Here is a 17,500-nt window from a genome sequence, read left to right as displayed (position 1 = left end):
ATTAACTTCAATAAGCGATGGAGATGAATTGTTTTTTGTTTGCCCATGATATCATTTAAGGTTCTCCAAAGTATTTTTCCAATGTGTTTTATGTAATTTATCTTGGTTTGGTTATATCATTTCTTCTTCTTTTTGCTTTTGTTAAGTTTAGTCACAACATTTCCAAATTGACAGTGTGTCAACCAATCAGCTGAGCAGCCTGACTTGTTGGCCACCTCTTTTTGCATCATGTCTTTGAACCAATTTATCAATTCATCATCAATCCAGGGGGCTCTAACAGTTTTCTCAGTTAGTTAAATAACAGGTGCTTGTCAAAAAATTTCATGAATAATTCTACAAATACTTCCAGTGCTGCATCTGGATTCACTTCCTCACACACATCAGACCAACATACATTTTTTACATATTCAACTAAAATAGTCCTGAGAAAACATTTGTATGATCTCTGATAAATGACTTTAGGTCCTGCCTTTGGTACTTTGGCTGTCCCTGTTGTCCTTGGTATTGCCATGTTATGGTCACTGCAGGAAATGGGAACTGATATTGCTTTGGAGCAAAGCTCTGCAGCGTTAGTGAAGATACGATCAATACATGTGGATCAGCGGAGGCTGCTGAGGGGAGGACGGCTCATAATAATGTCTGGAACGGAGTCCATGGAACGGAGTCAAACGTAGTTTCCCTATGGTTGATACCGTTCCATGGACTCCGTTCCGATGAGCCGTCCTCCCCTCAGCAGCCACCACTGAACTGGATGTCACAGATCCAACACTATTGGTATACACTCTAGTTGGTTGACTGATAACCTGGATCATATTACAGGCATTAGTCACCAGACAGCTAGTTGCTAACCAATCAATGTTCAGGTAACCCAGAAAATACACCTCTCTGTTAATATCACATTCATTGTCAAGCATTGCACACATATTATCCAGATACTGACTGTTAGCACTGGGTGGCCCTATAGCAACACCCCAAAAGAAGAGGCTTTCGATGAGGCAGGTGACCTTGCAACCACCACACTTCAATAACACTTGGCATGAGATCCTCTCTAAGCTTTAGAGGAATATGAATCTGAATATATACAGCAACACCTCCCCCATTAGCATTCCTGTCTCTTCTATAGATGTTTTATCTAAGTGAGTTTCAGAGATGGCCAGTATATGGATGTTATCTGATTTCAAGTTATTTATTTCATTAAGCTTATTTCTAAGGCTACATTTATTAATATTGGCTATTTTTAGCCCTTTCCTTGGCAGCTTATCGGAGATAGACATAAAATGGGGAAAACATTTATAAAATACAATTTTTAATTTTTTTGGCTAATAGACAGTCAATCAGGCACTTGTGATTGTCTATTGGTGTGTGTGCGTGCGTGTGTGTGTGCTTATGTATGTGTGTGTGTGTGTGTGTGTGCGTGCGTGCATGCGTGTGTGTGTCTGTGTGTGTGTCTGTGTCTGTGTGTGTGTGTGTGTCTGTGTCTGTGTCTGTGTCTGTGTCTGTGTCTGTGTGTGTGTGTGTGTGTGTGTGTGTGTGTGTGTGTGTGTGTGTGTGTGTGTGTGTGTGTGCGTGTGTGTGCGTGCGTGCGTGCGTGCGTGCGTGCGTGCGTGCGTGCGTGCGTGCGATGTTGGGTTGAAGCTACTGACCCTGAGGCTCTCTCTCTCCTCCCAGGCCTTTGGGAGGGAGGAGGGACAATGAGCCTGTTGTAGTAGATGGTGTCCCCACGCTCTCTGGCAGCTTTCATCGCTGGGAGAAGTTATACAGCTTCAGAGAAGTCCTCTGGTCTAAAGTAGTGCACTATATAGGGAATAGGGTGCCATTCTCTGGTCTAAAGTAGTGCACTATATAGGGAATAGGGTGCCATTCTCTGGTCTAAACTAGTGCACTATATAGGGAATAGGGTGCCATTCTCTGAGTCTAAAGTAGTTGCACTATATGAGGAATAGGGTGCCATTCTCTGGTCTAAAGTAGTGCACTATATAGGGAATAGGGTGCCATTCTCTGGTCTAAAGTAGTGCACTATATAGGGAATAGGGTGCCATTCTCTGGTCTAAAGTAGTGCACTATATAGGGAATAGGGTGCCATTAATAGGGTGCTTTTAGTTACTATAGTTACTACAGGGCTGAGAAAAAGGACTGTTAATTTGACACACACACACAAACACACAGACACCCCCAATTCCTCTCTGATCTCCAGCCTTCTCTCAGCCCTCAGTCTCTATCCCCCAAGAGCAGACAGAGATTTCATGGTTGTGTGAGTCTGTGTGTGTGTGTGTGTGTGTGTGTGTGTGTGTGTGTGTGTGTGTGTTCACTTCACTTCACTACAGCTTGTCCTTTTCATGTCTTCTGTTATTTTATTTAAATAACTGCCAGTGTATCATTTCTTCTGATAAGGAAACTGTTTTAAGTGATATTGTGTTTAAAGATTGCAGCGTGCCTGTCTGTAGACTTTTACTCAACATTTCTGCTCTTGGATTTAGTGTGCAATCCAAATGGGCCCATTGGGCTCTGGTCAAAGCTAGTGCACTATGTAGGGAATATGGTGCCATTTGGGAGTGAGTTTTATTCTCCAGTACTCATACTGTGTCTCTGACTGTCTGTATTCCAGGAAGCCCAATGCCATCAGACAATGCCATCAGGACAGAACAGGAGACATTTGGGGTGAGTTTATAATGACATAGGTTGTATCTCAAATGGCACCCTATTCCCTATAGGGTGTGATTTGGGACGTATCCATAGTGCCCTAATGATGTTTGTGAAACAGATTAATAACATGGTGGTCTTGCCACTGTTGGCAAAGAGTAAACTAATTCTGGCTATTGAGATTAAATCCAGGCTCTGTCGTAGCCGGCCGGGAGACCCATGGGGCGGCGCACAATTGGCCCAGCGTCATCCAGGGTAGGGGAGAGAATGGCCGGCAGGGATGTAGCTCAGTTGGTAGAGCATGGCGTTTGCAATGCCAGGGTTGTGGGTTTGATTCCCACGGGGGGCCAGTATGAAAAAAATAATAAAAAAATGTATGCACTCACAAACTGTAAGTCGCTCTGGATAAGAGCGTCTGCTAAATGACTAAAATGTCAATGAAAATCTCTTGGCTAAATGCCTTGTTAACATGTTGAGTTACAGTAATGTTAAAGTCTCTTGGCTAAATGCCTTGTTCAAATGGTTTCACCAGTGTTCTCCTAACCTGTCTGTCTGTCTGTCTCCAGGTGTTGATAGCAGTAGGACTGGCTGGTTTCATTAGTGTTCTCCTAACCTGTCTGTCTGTCTGTCTCCAGGTGTTGATAGCAGTAGGACTGGCTGGTTTCCCCAGTGTTCTCCTCATCCTCCTCTTCATTGTCATCAACAAATATGGCAGATGCAACAAGTTTGGAATGAAGGGTAAGTCATAGTACACTACATAGCTTGTTAAATGTCAGCCCAGTCAAAACTGTTCGCTGCTCTGGCACCCCAATGGTGGAACAAGCTCCCTCGCTTACGCCAGGACAGCGAGTCACTCACCACCTTCGGAGACACTTGAAACCCCACCTCTTTAAGGAATACCTGGGATAGGATAAAGTAATCATTCTACCACCCCTTACCCCACCCCAAAGGAAAAAAATATATTGTAAAGTGGTTGTCCCACTGGCTATCATAAGGTGAATGCACCAATTTGTAAGTGGCTCTGGATAAGAGCGTCTGCTAAATGACGAAAATGTAAATGTAAAATAGTTCACTACATAGTACACTACATAGTACACTACATGGCCAGCAGGATGTGGACACCTGCTCCTCCAACATCTCATTCCAAAATCACATCCATTAATATGGAGTTGGTCCCCCCTTTGCTGCTATAACAGCCTCCACTCTTCTGGGAAGGCTTTCCACTAGATGTTGGAACATTGCTGCGGGGACTTGCTTCCATTCAGCCACAAGAGCATTAGTGAGGTCGGGCACTGATGTTGGGTGATTAGCCTGGCTCGAGTCGGCGTTCCACCCGTCCCAAAGGTGTTCGATGGGGTTGAGGTCAGGGCTCTGTCAAGTTCTTCCACACCGATCTCAACAAACCCTTTCTGTATGGACCTTGCTTTGGAATGGGGGCATTGTCATGCGAAACAGGAAAGGGCCTTCCCAAACTGTTGCCACAAAGTTGGAAGCACAGAACTCGTCTAGAATGTCATAGTATGCTGTAGCGTTAAGATTTCCTTTCACTGAACTAGGAGCCCAGTCTCGAACCATGAAAACAGCCCCAGAACATTATCCTCCTCCACCAAACGTTACAGTTGGCACTATGCATTCGGGCAGGTAGCGCTTCTCCTGGCATCCGCAAAACCCAGATTTGTCCGTGTGTGCGGCTTGCTCGGCCATGGAAACCCATTTCATGAAGCTCCCTACGAACAGTTATTGTGCTGACATTGCTTTCAGAGGCAGTCTGGAACTTCGATAGTGAGTGTTGCAACCGAGGACAAACTATTTTCAGCACTCGGTGGTCCAGTTCTGTGAGCTTGTGTGGCCTACCACTTCGCGGCTGAGCCGTTGTTGCTCCTAGACGTTTCCACTCTAGCAGGGCAGAAGTTTGATGAATTGACTTGTTAGAAAGGCAGCATCCTATGACGGTTCCACGTTGAAAGTCACTGAGCTCTTCAGTAAGGCCATTCTACTGCCAATGTTTGTCTATGGAGATTGCATGGCTGTGCGCTCGATTTTATACACCTGTCAGCAACAGGTGTGGCTGAAATAGCCAAATCCACTAATTTGAAGGGGTGTTCACATACTTTTGTAAATATAGTGTATATCCAATGAGCTTCCCTCCCCAGGCAGCAGACAACTGTGGGTCACATCTGGTTAGTTGGTGGTACATGTATGGATCAGTGTTGGCATAGCAACACATCATATGGGCTAGATCTGGTCAGAAGGTTGGGCCAAGTCTGACTAGAGGTATGTGGCCCAAGCAAGTTCCCATAGTGCTGGGCCAGTTCAGCCACATCCACGTTGCATGGCAGGGTTAGGGTCAGGGTTAGGATTAGGGTTAGGGTTAGGGTCGTGGTTAGGTCAGGGTTAGGATTAGGGTTAGGTTAGGATTAGGGTTAGGTTAGGTCAGGTCAGGGTCAGGGTTAGGATCAGGGTCAGGGTTAGCATTAGGGTTAGGGTTAGGGTTAGGGTCGTGGTTAGGGTCAGGTTAGGATTAGGGTTAGATTAGGGTCGTAGGTTAGGGTCAGGGTTAGGATTATGGTTAGGTCGTGGTTAGGGTCAGGGTTAGGATTAGGTTAAGGCCAGGGTATGGATTAGGGTTAGGGTTAGGGTCGTGGTTAGGGTCAGGGTTAGGATTAGGGTTAGGGTCAGGGTTAGGATTAGGGTTAGGGTTAGGGTTGTGATTAGGGTCAGGGTTAAGGTTAGGGTCAGGGTCAAGGTTAGGGTCAGGGTTAGAGTCAGGGTCAGGTTCAGGGTTAGGAACAGGTCTGTCCATGACAAAACTGTGGTTTAGGTATGGGAGCCAGATTGGGTTAGGGTCAGGGTTAGGAACAGGTCTGTCCATGATAAAACGGTGGTTTAGGTATGGGAGCCAGATTGCATCATCATCACACATAATCCATAGCTTCCAGTGATTCCTCAATAAAGTCTAATGTCTACAATCAATAATACTCTGAAAACAGTCCACTGGGTGGTGTGTGTGTGGTGGGTGTGTGTGTGGTGGGTGGGTGTGTGCTGGGTGTGTGTGTGGTGTGTGTGTGGTGGGTGGGTGGTGGGTGGGTGGGTGTGTGTGGTGGGTGGGTGGTGGGTGGGTGGGTGTGTGTGTGGTGTGTGTGTGGTGGGTGGGTGGTGGGTGGGTGGGTGGGTGTGTGTGTGGTGTGTGTGTGGTGGGTGGGTGTGGTGTGTGTGTGGTGGGTGGGTGTGTGCTGGGTGTGTGTGTGGTGTGTGTGTGGTGTGTGTGTGGTGAACTTTGATTCTGGGAGAGATCCAAGACCTGCTTATCTACAGTGCAGTGGCAGGATCTGGCCCAGTATTGATTCTCACAGCAGGATCTGGCCCAGTATTGATTCTCACAGCAGGATCTGGCCCAGTATTGATTCTCACAGCAGGATCTGGCCCAGTATTGATTCTCACAGCAGGATCTGGCCCAGTATTGATTCTCACAGCAGGATCTGGCCCAGTATTGATTCTCGCAGCAGGATCTGGCCCAGTATTGATTCTCACAGCAGGATCTGGCCCAGTATTGATTCTCACAGCAGGATCTGGCCCAGTATTGATTCTCACAGCAGGATCTGGCCCAGTATTGATTCTCACAGCAGGATCTGGCCCAGTATTGATTCTCACAGCAGGACCTGGCCCAGTATTGATTCTCACAGCAGGATCTGGCCCAGTATTGATTCTCACAGAGATCTGGCCCAGTATTGATTCTCTCACAGCAGGATCTGGCCCAGTATTGATTCTCACAGCGATCTGGCCCAGTAGCTGATTCTCACGGCAGGATCTGGCCCAGTATTGATTCTCACGGCAGGATCTGGCCCAGTATTGATTCTCACAGCAGATCTGGCCCAGTATTGATTCTCACGGCAGGATCTGGCCCAGTATTGATTCTCACAGCAGGATCTGGCCCAGTATTGATTCTCACGGCAGGATCTGGCCCAGTATTGATTCTCACGGCAGGATCTGGCCCAGTATTGATTCTCACGGCAGGACCTGGCTCAGTATTGATTCTCACGGCAGGATCTGGCCCAGTATTGATTCTCACGGCAGGATCTGGCCCAGTATTGATTCTCACAGCAGGATCTGGCCCAGTATTGATTCTCACAGCAGGATCTGGCCCAGTATTGATTCTCACAGCAGGATCTGGCCCAGTATTGATTCTCACAGCAGGACCTGGCCCAGTATTGATTCTCACAGCAGGATCTGGCCCAGTATTGATTCTCACAGCAGGATCTGGCCCAGTATTGATTCTCACAGCAGGATCTGGCCCAGTATTGATTCTCACAGCAGGATCTGGCCCAGTATTGATTCTCACAGCAGGACCTGGCCCAGTATTGATTCTCACAGCAGGACCTGGCCCAGTATTGTGTTCTGAGTTATGGGTGTGAACACAGCAGCAGGGGGCCTCTGATCCAGGATAAGTGTTTGGCTCTGCCGCATGCAAAATGGCACCCTACTAGTGCATTACATGGGGCTTTGGTCAAAAGTAATGCACTAGGGAATGGTGTCATTAGATACAGACACAGACAGCCGGCTGGCTGGCTGGCTGACTGGGGTGTGACTGGCTGGCTGGCTGACTGACAGGGGCCTGGCTGGCTGGCTGGCTGACTGGGGTGTGACTGGCTGGCTGACTGACAGGGTCCTGGCTGGCTGACTGGCTGATTGGGGTGTGACTGGCTGGCTGGCTGACTGACAGGGGCCTGGCTGGCTGACTGGCTGACAGGGGCCTGGCTGGCTGACTGGCTGATTGGCTGACTGACAGGGGCCTGGCTGGCTGGCTGACTGACAGGGGCCTGGCTGGCTGGCTGGCTGACTGGGGCCTGGCTGGCTGGCTGGCTGACTGGGGTGTGACTGGCTGGCTGGCTGACTGACAGGGGCCTGGCTGGCTGGCTGGCTGACTGGGGTGTGACTGGCTGGCTGACTGGCTGACAGGGACCTGGCTGGCTGGCTGGCTGACTGGGGTGTGACTGGCTGGCTGACTGGGGTGTGACTGGCTGGCTGACTGGCTGACAGGGGCCTGGCTGGCTGACTGGCTGATTGGCTGACTGACAGGGGCCTGGCTGGCTGACTGGCTGATTGGCTGACTGACAGGGGCCTGGCTTGCTGACTGGTTGACTGGGGCCTGACTACCTGGCTTGCTGACTGGCTGGCTGTCTGACTGGGGTCTGACTACCTGGCTTGCTGTCTGACTGGCTGTCTGACTGGGGCCTGACTACCTGGCTTGCTGACTGGCTGGCTGTCTGACTGGGGTCTGACTACCTGGCTTGCTGTCTGACTGGCTGTCTGACTGGGGTCTGACTACCTGGCTTACTGTCTGACTGTTTGACTGAGGCCTGGCTTGCTGACTGGCTGACTGGGGCCTGACTACCTGTCTGACTGTCTGGCTGGCCGACTGGGGCCTGACTACCTGACTACCTGTCTGACTGTCTGGCTGGCCGACTGGGGACTGACTACCTGACTACCTGGCTTGCTGACTGACTGGCTGTCTGGCTGGGGACTGACTACCTGACTACCTGGCTTGCTGTCTGACTCTCTGACTGGCTGGGGACTGACTACCTGACTACCTGGCTTGCTGTCTGACTCTCTGACTGGCTGGAGACTGACTACCTGACTAACTGGCTTGCTGTCTGACTGGCTGACTGGCTGGGGACTGACTACCTGGCTTGCTGTCTGACTGGCTGACTGGCTGGGGACTGACTACCTGGCTTGCTGTCTGACTGGCTGACTGGCTGGGGACTGACTACCTGACTACCTGGCTTGCTGTCTGACTGGCTGACTGGCTGGGGACTGACTACCTGACTACCTGGCTTGCTGTCTGACTGGCTGACTGGCTGACAGCAGTGGTGCCTGAACGGAGAGTAAATGAAGTGTATTCTATAGGACAGGCCATGCTGCTGGTTTTAATCCCACTCCCAGGCTCCTAAAGGAAAACATCTGGCTTTTATTGAATACCCAGGAATAGTGGGTGATGAAAGTCAGCCAAAGGGCTTGGGTTGATTTAGTAAGGAAAACATCCAATATGCTTTATCCAGGTAATGACTGCTTCCTTCACAGCAACCAGCTGATTTCCTGCACACTATCAGTCTCTCTCTCTCTCTCTCTCTCTCTCTCTCTATCTCTCTCTCTCTCTCTCTCTCTCTCTCTCCCTCCCTCCCTCCCCACTACTATCAGGAGAACCAGAAGGAAATATTAAAGAATGAAGCATTCTTCATGTTTAAACGATTTTCATTCTGTGTTTTCTTTGATCCAAAGGGGTTGGAATAATTATTGATATCACATTGAGCCAACAGCTTAGCTGTACAAAGAGAGACGAATGTGGATAGAGATCTCTTAAAAGAGAATTGTTGATACTGTAGCTAGAGAGAGAGAGACGAATGTGGATAGAGATCTCTTAAAGAGGATTGTTGCTGCTAGAGAGAGAGAGAGAGAGAGAGAGAGAGAGAGAGAGAGAGGTAGAGAGAGAGAGAGAAGACAGAGACAGAGAGAGAGAGAGAGAGAGAGAGAGAGAGAGAGAGAGAGAGAGAGAGAGAGAGAGAGAGACAGAGAGACAGAGACAGAGACAGAGAGAGAGAGAGAGAGAGACAGAGACAGAGAGAGAGAGAGAGCACGGTGTGCAGTACATTACAGTAAAGCTCTGTGTGCATGGTAACTTATCCATGTTTCTATTCCAGGAGGTAGGATGTATTTAGAACATCATAACTCAGTAGCTTTAACCACACTATTCAACCTTAACCAACAGGATGCAGAATCAGGCATTAGTAGTCAACAATCTACACAAAAATACTCTGTAATGTTTAGTAAAGATTATTATAAAATGAAATAACTATAATATAGTCATTGGATAAGTATTCATCTCCTGGAGTCAGTACATGTTAGATCACCTTTGTCAGTGATTGCAGCTGTGAGTCTTCCTGGGGAAGATTAAAAGAGCTTTCCACACCTGGATTGTGCAATATTTGCCCATTATTCTTTTCAAAATTCTTCAAGTTCTGATAATTATCGACCCATTTCCAGGCTCCCTTGTCTTTGCGAAAATACTAGAATCATTGGTCAACAAACGTTATTTTCTATCTGTAAATGATATTCTTAACGTTAATCAATCTGGATTCAGACCTAAACATAGCGTCACTACGACTACCGTGCTTGTAAATGATATTGTAAATGCCTTAGATGATAGAAAGACTTCTGCTGTCGTGTTTGTAGATTTGTAAAAAGCTTTTGCTACTGTAGACCATGTTATTCTGCTGGATAAGCTGTTCTCGTTAGGGGTTGGGGACTGATGCTTGCCGATGGTTTCATAAGTATCTCAATGACAGAACTAACGCCATCAAAGTAGATGGGGTACATTTTACAGAAAGGGGTGCCCCAAGGTTTGATACTCTGCCCACTACTGTTTATAATCTATATAAATAACATTGGTAATGCTGTAATATATATATATATATTCATTTGTATGCAGATGATCCAGTGTTGCTCCATCGGTTGGCCAAGCCTTTTCACATTTGAAGTCTGATTTTCAAGCACTGCAGAGGTCACTAATGGATAAAAAGTTAGTGCTAAATGCAAGCAAAACAACATGCATGTTTTTTTCTAGGTCCCATAACCCAGATTTAAATTAATTTGTAATGACCAGTTTGAAAGGTATACAAATTGAGCGAGTTCCTTCCTACAAATAATGAAAAACATGTCACTGAGCTGGTGAAGAAGTTGAAGTTCAAGGGTGGTTTCTTTTACAGAAACAAAACATGTCTGACTGTTTGTTAATAGGAAGACAATTATCCAGGCCACTTTTATGTCTATTTTAGATTCTGGGGATATTATCTATATGCATGCAGCAGCATCTACACTGAAACCACTAATGCTGTTTTCTAATGGGCCTGTTATGCCACACAGCGTCCCCCTCTGGGTCACAACAGTGTCCCCCTCTGCGTCACAACATTGTCCCCCTCTGCGTCACAACAGTGTCCCCCTCTGCGTCACAACAGTGTCCCCCTCTGCGTCACAACAGTGTCCCCCTCTGCGTCACAACAGTGTCCCCCTCTGCGTCACAACAGTGTCCCCCTCTGCTTCACAACAGTGTCCCCCTCTGCGTCACAACAGTGTCCCCCTCTGCATCACAACAGTGTCCCCCTCTGCGTCACAATGGGATTCGATGAGTTCTAACTTCTGTTGCTATGTAATGAACCAAAGCGTCCGTTGCTATGCTGGTTGCTTGGATCTATTTTACCTCGTAGCCGTCGCGAAGGAAGGAGGATGCGGGCAGTTCTGGTTCCCTTCAGAGGACCGAAAAGACTGGAAAAGACAACACTCTTTCTTTACCATATATTTTGTCTTTATTTAAGTAAATATTGTTAAACAGGAAGAAATGATTGAAGCTGTTTTTAGATTGACGTTGCTAGCTACTGTACTTATTTACTCCACCCTGTCTAGTCAGCTAGCCAGCTACGGTAGCCAGACAGTTGTATTTAGCTAACGTTAGCTAGCCAGCTACTGTAACTGTTATTGTAGCTTTGTGTTTGTGTGTAGCTTGCACTTCAATGGCATCCCTCGAGGAGATGTTATTTTATCTACCCAACCAGGTGAAGTCTTCAATGGCATCCCTCGAGGAGATGTTATTTTATCTACCCAACCAGGTGAAGTCTTCAATGGCATCCCTCGAGGAGATGTTATTTTATCTACCCAACCAGGTGAAGTCTTCAATGGCATCCCTCGAGGAGATGTTATTTTATCTACCCAACCAGGTGAAGTCTTCAATGGCATCCCTCGAGGAGATGTTATTTTATCTACCCAACCAGGTGAAGTTCTGTGAAGACACCACTGATCTCGACAAGATCAATTCACAATTCAGGGTAATGTTAAGCAGTTAACTTCTATCAGATAACTGGATGGATTTAGCTATGTACAACAATTGTTCAATAACCATTTTCCATCTAGCTAGTTGCTAGCTATACATATAGTTCAGTGGAGGCTGCTGAGGGGAGGATGGCTCATGATAATGTCTGGAATGGAGTACATGGAATGGTATGAAACACGTGGTTTCCATGTGGTTGATAACTACCATTCCATTGACTCCATTCAGCCATCTACTATGAGCCGTCCTCCCTCAGCAGCTCCCTCCACTGATATAGTTATATGTCTTTCATATTGAGGTGTCTAGCTATAAGTTAAACCTGATCAATCAAATGGATAGGTGTAAGCAATTATGGTAATTCCATAATTGTGAGAAATTGAGGAAGAAAGTGAGAAAGAAAGGATGAAAGTGAGAGAGAGAGAGAGAGATGGAGAGAGAGAAACAGAGAGAGAAAGAAAGCAGTGCAAATGTACTTAGACTTGAGTATTTCAACAACTATTCTCTTCCAACTTGTTAGGCAATCACATGTACCTACGGGGGAAGGATGACCAGCCACAAAGGAGGGGGATTATTACTAAGGAGGAGAAGGAGGCCGTGCTGACGGAGATGCATGCTGGCCATTTCGGAGTGAAGCGCATGATTGCCAAAATCAACCTACGCTTCTTCTGACAGGGGAATTGTCAAGGAGGTGGACAGCTGGGAAAGTCAAATAACCTTTAGTTTATCAATCACATTCTATTATATATACAATTATTATGATTTTAATAAATGTCATATCAGAGAGCACACAATGTTTCGATTTGTCACTTTGTGCTTAAAGGTCAGTACCCGTCTAGCCTGCCAGACGTTTGAGAGGGCGAAGACTGTGGCGCCGGAGTTGAAGCCCATCAAAGTTGTTTCACGGTGGCACATGATCGGTAAGTGTCCCAATTCAAATCTTGCCCTGATAAGTTGTGTTGTAATGGTTGCTTTATTTGACCACAGTAGAGTTCAACATTATAGAATGTGTGTGTGTGTCAGTATGCTTATAAATATGTAAATCTGCGTACTGTATGACACAGATACGGGTAAGAATAAAGTAATCTTCTCTCTAACACTTTAAATGTTTGGGGTGGACCTCATCGGACCCTTCATGAAATCCAGGAATGGCAACAGCTGGTGTCTGACGGCGACCAATCACTGTAATAGTTTGCAAGCCCTGCCACATCCGACGAGCATCGGAGCCGGTGTGTTAGGATTAATTCAATCATAGTCCTGTATTGACTCTTTTCCTGTTTGATGGTTCGTCGGAGGGCATAGCGGGATTTCTTATAAGCGTCCGGGTTAGAGTCCCGCTCCTTGAAAGCGGCAGCTCTACCCTTTAGCTCAGTGCGGATGTTGCTTGTAATCCATGGCTTCTGGTTGAGGTATGTACGTACGGTCACTATGGGGGACGACATCATCGATGCACTTATTGATGAAGTCAGTGACTGATGTGGTAAACTCCTCAATGCCATCGGACGAATCCCGGAACATGTTCCAGTCTGTGCTAGCAAAACAGTCCTGTAGCTTAGCATCTGCGTCATCTGACCACTTCTTTACCGAGTCACTGGTGCTTCCTGTTTTATTTTTTGCTTGTAAGCAGGAATCAGGAGGATAGAGTTATGGTCAGATTTGCCAAATGGAGGGCGAGGGAGAGCTTTCTACGCGTCTCTGTGTGTGGAGTAAAGGTGGTCTAGAGGTTTATTTTCCTCTGGTTGCACATTTAACATACTAACATAGAAATGAGGTAAAACAGATTTAAGTTTCCCTGCATTAAAGTCCCCGGCCACTAGGAGCGCCGCCTCTGGATGAGCGTTTTCCTGTTTGCTTATGTCCGTATACAGTTCATTGAGTGCGGTCTTAGTGCCAGCATCGGTTTGTGGTGGTAAATAGACAGCTACGAAGAATATAGATGAAAACTCTCTTGGTAAATAGTGTGGTCTACAGCTTATCATGAGATACTCTACCTCAGGCGAGCAAAACCTTGAGACTTCCTTAGTATTAGATGTTGTGCACCAGCTGTTGTTTACAAATATATACAGACCGCCACCCCTTGTCTTATCGGAGGCCGCTGTTCTATCTTGACAATGCAGCGTATATCCTGTCAGCTGTATGTTATCCATGTCGTCGTTCAGCCACGGCTCGGTGAAACAAGATATTACAGTTTTTAATGTTCTGTTGGTAGGATATTCGTGATCGTAGTTTGTCTATTTTGTTATCCAATGATTTTACGTTGGCTAATAGGACTGATGGTAGAGGCAGATTACCCACTTGCCATCGGATCCTTACGAAGCACCCCGACCTACGTCCCCGATATCTCCGTCTCCTTCTCCTCCGAATGACAGGGATTTGGGCCTTGTCAGGTGTCTGAAGTAAATCCTTCGCGTCCGACTCGTTAAAGAAAAAATCTTCATCCAGTACGAGATGAGTAATCGCTGTCCAGAAGTAATTTTTGGTCGTAAGAGACGGTGGCAGAAACATTATGTACACAATAAGTTACATATAAAGCGAAAAAACACAATTGGCACATTTGGTTAGGAGCCAGTAAAACGGCAGCCATCTCCTCCGGCGCCATTCTACACCAACTGACTTTAGGACCATGGACTGTCCGAGCCCCCATCCACCAGAACCAGTGAGTTCGGATCAGTCTGATTCTCTGCGCTCTGAGTCGGAGGGGGACCAGCTTGAGGTAGGCTATGCCTTCCAAAAGTGTTGAAAAGTACATAACACTGCACTAATCCATCAAATTTTCCCTCAGTAAAGTGTAACCTGTGTTTGCTTGTTTCCGTCTGTCTCCTCCCCTGCTCCCTTTAACTCTGCTCCTGTTCTCCAGGACCTAGGGGTTCGGCCCAACACCCAGACCTGTTCCCTTTAGCTCTGCTCCTGTTCTCCAGGACCTAGGGGTTCGGCCCAACACCCAGACGTGGATCCACCTGATGTCCTCCGTTACCAACCACCCTCCAACGTTTCATTACATCATCTACAGCTACTGTTGTTGTCATGTTGTCATTATCTGATAAGAAAGTTTTCTTGCTCTCTCATACTGGGCTCATAATATGTGAGATACACGGATGAACTAAAAACACTAGCGCTGCAAAAACACTCAGAACAAAGAGACCAGCAGTGTCTCCCTCTTCAAGCTCCCCTTCTGAGACCGGCTGCCTGTTGAGAACAAGTGGCAGGCAGAATCTCCCACCCACACAGCAACCCACCTCCTCTATATTCCCCACAGCACCCACCTCCTCTATATTCCACACAGCAACCACCTCCTCTATAGTCCACACAGCAACCACCTCCTCTATATTCCACACAGCAACCACCTCCTCTATATTCCACACAGCAACCACCTCCTCTATATTCCCCACAGCAACCACCTCCTCTATATTCCACACAGCAACCACCTCCTCTATATTCCACACAGCAACCACCTCCTCTATATTCCACACAGCAACCACCTCCTCTATATTCCCCACAGCAACCACCTCCTCTATATTCCACACAGCAACCACCTCCCTCTATATTCCCCACAGCAACCACCTCTCTATATTCCCCACAGCAACCACCTCCCTCTATATTCCACACAGCAACCACCTCCTCTATATTCCACACAGCAACCACCTCCCTCTATATTCCCCACAGCAACCACCTCCTCTATATTCCCCACAGCAACCACCTCCTCTATATTCCACACAGCAACCACCTCCTCTATAGTCCACACAGCAACCACCTCCTCTATAGTCCACACAGCAACCACCTCCTCTATAGTCCACACAGCAACCACCTCCTCTATAGTCCACACAGCAACCACCTCCTCTATATTCCACACAGCAACCACCTCCTCTATATTCCACACAGCAACCACCTCCTCTATATTCCCCACAGCAACCACCTCCTCTATATTCCACACAGCAACCACCTCCTCTATAGTCCACACAGCAACCACCTCCTCTATAGTCCACACAGCAACCACCTCCTCTATATTCCACACAGCAACCACCTCCTCTATATTCCACACAGCAACCACCTCCTCTATATTCCCCACAGCAACCACCTCCTCTATATTCCCCACAGCAACCACCTCCTCTATATTCCACACAGCAACCACCTCCTCTATATTCCCCACAGCAACCACCTCCTCTATATTCCACACAGCAACCACCTCCTCTATATTCCCCACAGCAACCACCTCCTCTATATTCCCCACAGCAACCACCTCCTCTATATTCCACACAGCAACCACCTCCTCTATATTCCCCACAGCAACCACCTCCTCTATATTCCCCACAGCAACCACCTCCTCTATATTCCACACACCAGAATTCAGTATTTTAGTCTGTGATTGCAATGTGAGTGTAAAACAAATCTGTGAAAATAAATTGACACAACTGTACCAAAAACTATCAAATGTTTTATGTATTACAATTTTTTTATATTGCCAGGTTGGTTTTCACAGCTGTTTCACAAGACGTTCATTATTGTAAGTTGTAAGGAATCCTTTGATGGTATTTATTTGTTCCACATTATTTGTTGTTGTATGCTAGGCCCTGCAATAGATACGTATATATTCAACCACAAGGTGAGCTATGCGAGATAGAAAGAAAACTAATCATAGTAGAGGACTATTGAAATTAAATTATTTCAGTGTAGATAAGGGAAGGGCAGGTTAAAATAAAAACATGACAGCCAGATAAACCAGTGTATGAATCAAATGGATTTGCATATGAATGGGTGGAAAATTAGCTGACTTGGTGATCTGTAAAGGTAAGTAACTTTAATGTGTTGTCAAGCAGATTACACGTTTTCTTTGCCATTTCCGAAACGTAGCAATGTTTAAGACATGGATTTCACGTTGTAATGTTAACAAGGTACCCAAAAGTAGTTCGAATTAATATTTTCATTTTATTAGCTAAACAAAACTTGTTTAAACAGCGAAATTGTCGCGGATATCAGCCTTGTTTACACAGTGGTGATGAAAACAGCCTAATTCAGGCTGTAATGATCTCCAGTATTCTAATCATTAGGTCATCACACCGTTGATATAGCAACGGACGCTAATAGTTTATCGAATCCCATTGTGACGCAGAGGGGGACACTATTTGGCCAGGGGACAGGGGACACTATTTGGCCAGGGGACACTATTTGGCCAGGGGACACTATTTGGCCAGGGGACACTATTTGGCCAGGGGACACTATTTGGCCAGGGGACACTATTTGGCCAGGGGACACTATTTGGCATGACAGTCCCTTAGGTTTATTACTGGTGATGGTTCTAGAACTCACCATTGTGTTATGTATCAAAAAGTGGGTTGGGCCTCTTTGTATGTAAGGAGGGAGCAGCAGATTCGTGTGTTTATCTCCAAAGGACTCGTGCAGAAACGTCCTATGCATCTAACATCATTAATTCAATTTAGAGTTCCAAATGACCCAACCCGGTCACAGGCTTGGATATCACTGGAGGCCCCTTGGTAAACTGTTTTTAGTTTTATTGTGGAACAACTCTCTGAAATGAGATGTTCTGGTCCCCCTGGGTCGGTTCAGAGTGATGATCTGAAATGAGATGTTCTGGTCCCCCTGGGTCGGTTCAGAGTGATGATCTGAAATGAGATGTTCTGGTCCCCCTGGGTCGGTTCAGAGTGATGATCTGAAATGAGATGTTCTGGTCCCCCTGGGTCGGTTCAGAGTAATGATCTGAAATGAGATGTTCTGGTCCCCCTGGGTCGGTTCAGAGTGATGATCAGAGACCTCTATGTGTCTGTTCTTCTTCATGTGTTCTGTGATTCAGTATATATTGTATTGTACGCTTCCCTGGTCTTTGCAGTTGAATCTGTGCTTGAAATGCAATACTTGACGAAGGGACCTTACAGATGTTGTATGTATGGGGGGGTCATAAAACAGATCATGTCAACCCTTGTTATTTAACACAGAGTGAGTCCATGTAACTTATTATGGAATTTGTTAAGCCAC

General features: G+C 46.5%; 2 protein-coding genes across 2 annotated transcripts in view; both read left to right on the top strand.

Moving 5' to 3' along the window:
- LOC121556879 (NT-3 growth factor receptor-like) overlaps positions 1 to 10,820 on the top strand; it is a 33,486-nt gene extending 22,666 nt beyond the window's left edge. Inside the window, exons 6-8 of the mRNA XM_045218323.1 lie at positions 2,606 to 2,658; positions 3,276 to 3,378; positions 10,627 to 10,820. Of these exons, the coding sequence (XP_045074258.1) occupies positions 2,606 to 2,658; positions 3,276 to 3,378; positions 10,627 to 10,820 (350 nt within the window). The remainder of the gene's footprint in view (positions 1 to 2,605; positions 2,659 to 3,275; positions 3,379 to 10,626) is intronic.
- Positions 10,821 to 14,135: 3,315 nt separating this feature from the next.
- Positions 14,136 to 17,500, top strand: part of LOC123487183 (NT-3 growth factor receptor-like) — a gene marked incomplete at its 3' end in the record, with an annotated part of 64,650 nt that continues 61,285 nt past the window's right edge. Inside the window, exons 1-2 of the mRNA XM_045218325.1 lie at positions 14,136 to 14,225; positions 14,370 to 14,400. Of these exons, the coding sequence (XP_045074260.1) occupies positions 14,136 to 14,225; positions 14,370 to 14,400 (121 nt within the window). The remainder of the gene's footprint in view (positions 14,226 to 14,369; positions 14,401 to 17,500) is intronic.

Source organism: Coregonus clupeaformis, unplaced genomic scaffold, assembly GCF_020615455.1.
Source record: "Coregonus clupeaformis isolate EN_2021a unplaced genomic scaffold, ASM2061545v1 scaf1503, whole genome shotgun sequence".
Lineage (NCBI taxonomy): Eukaryota > Metazoa > Chordata > Actinopteri > Salmoniformes > Salmonidae > Coregonus > Coregonus clupeaformis.
Note: the sequence above shows the minus strand (reverse complement) of the source record. Positions and strands in the feature narration are given on the sequence as shown.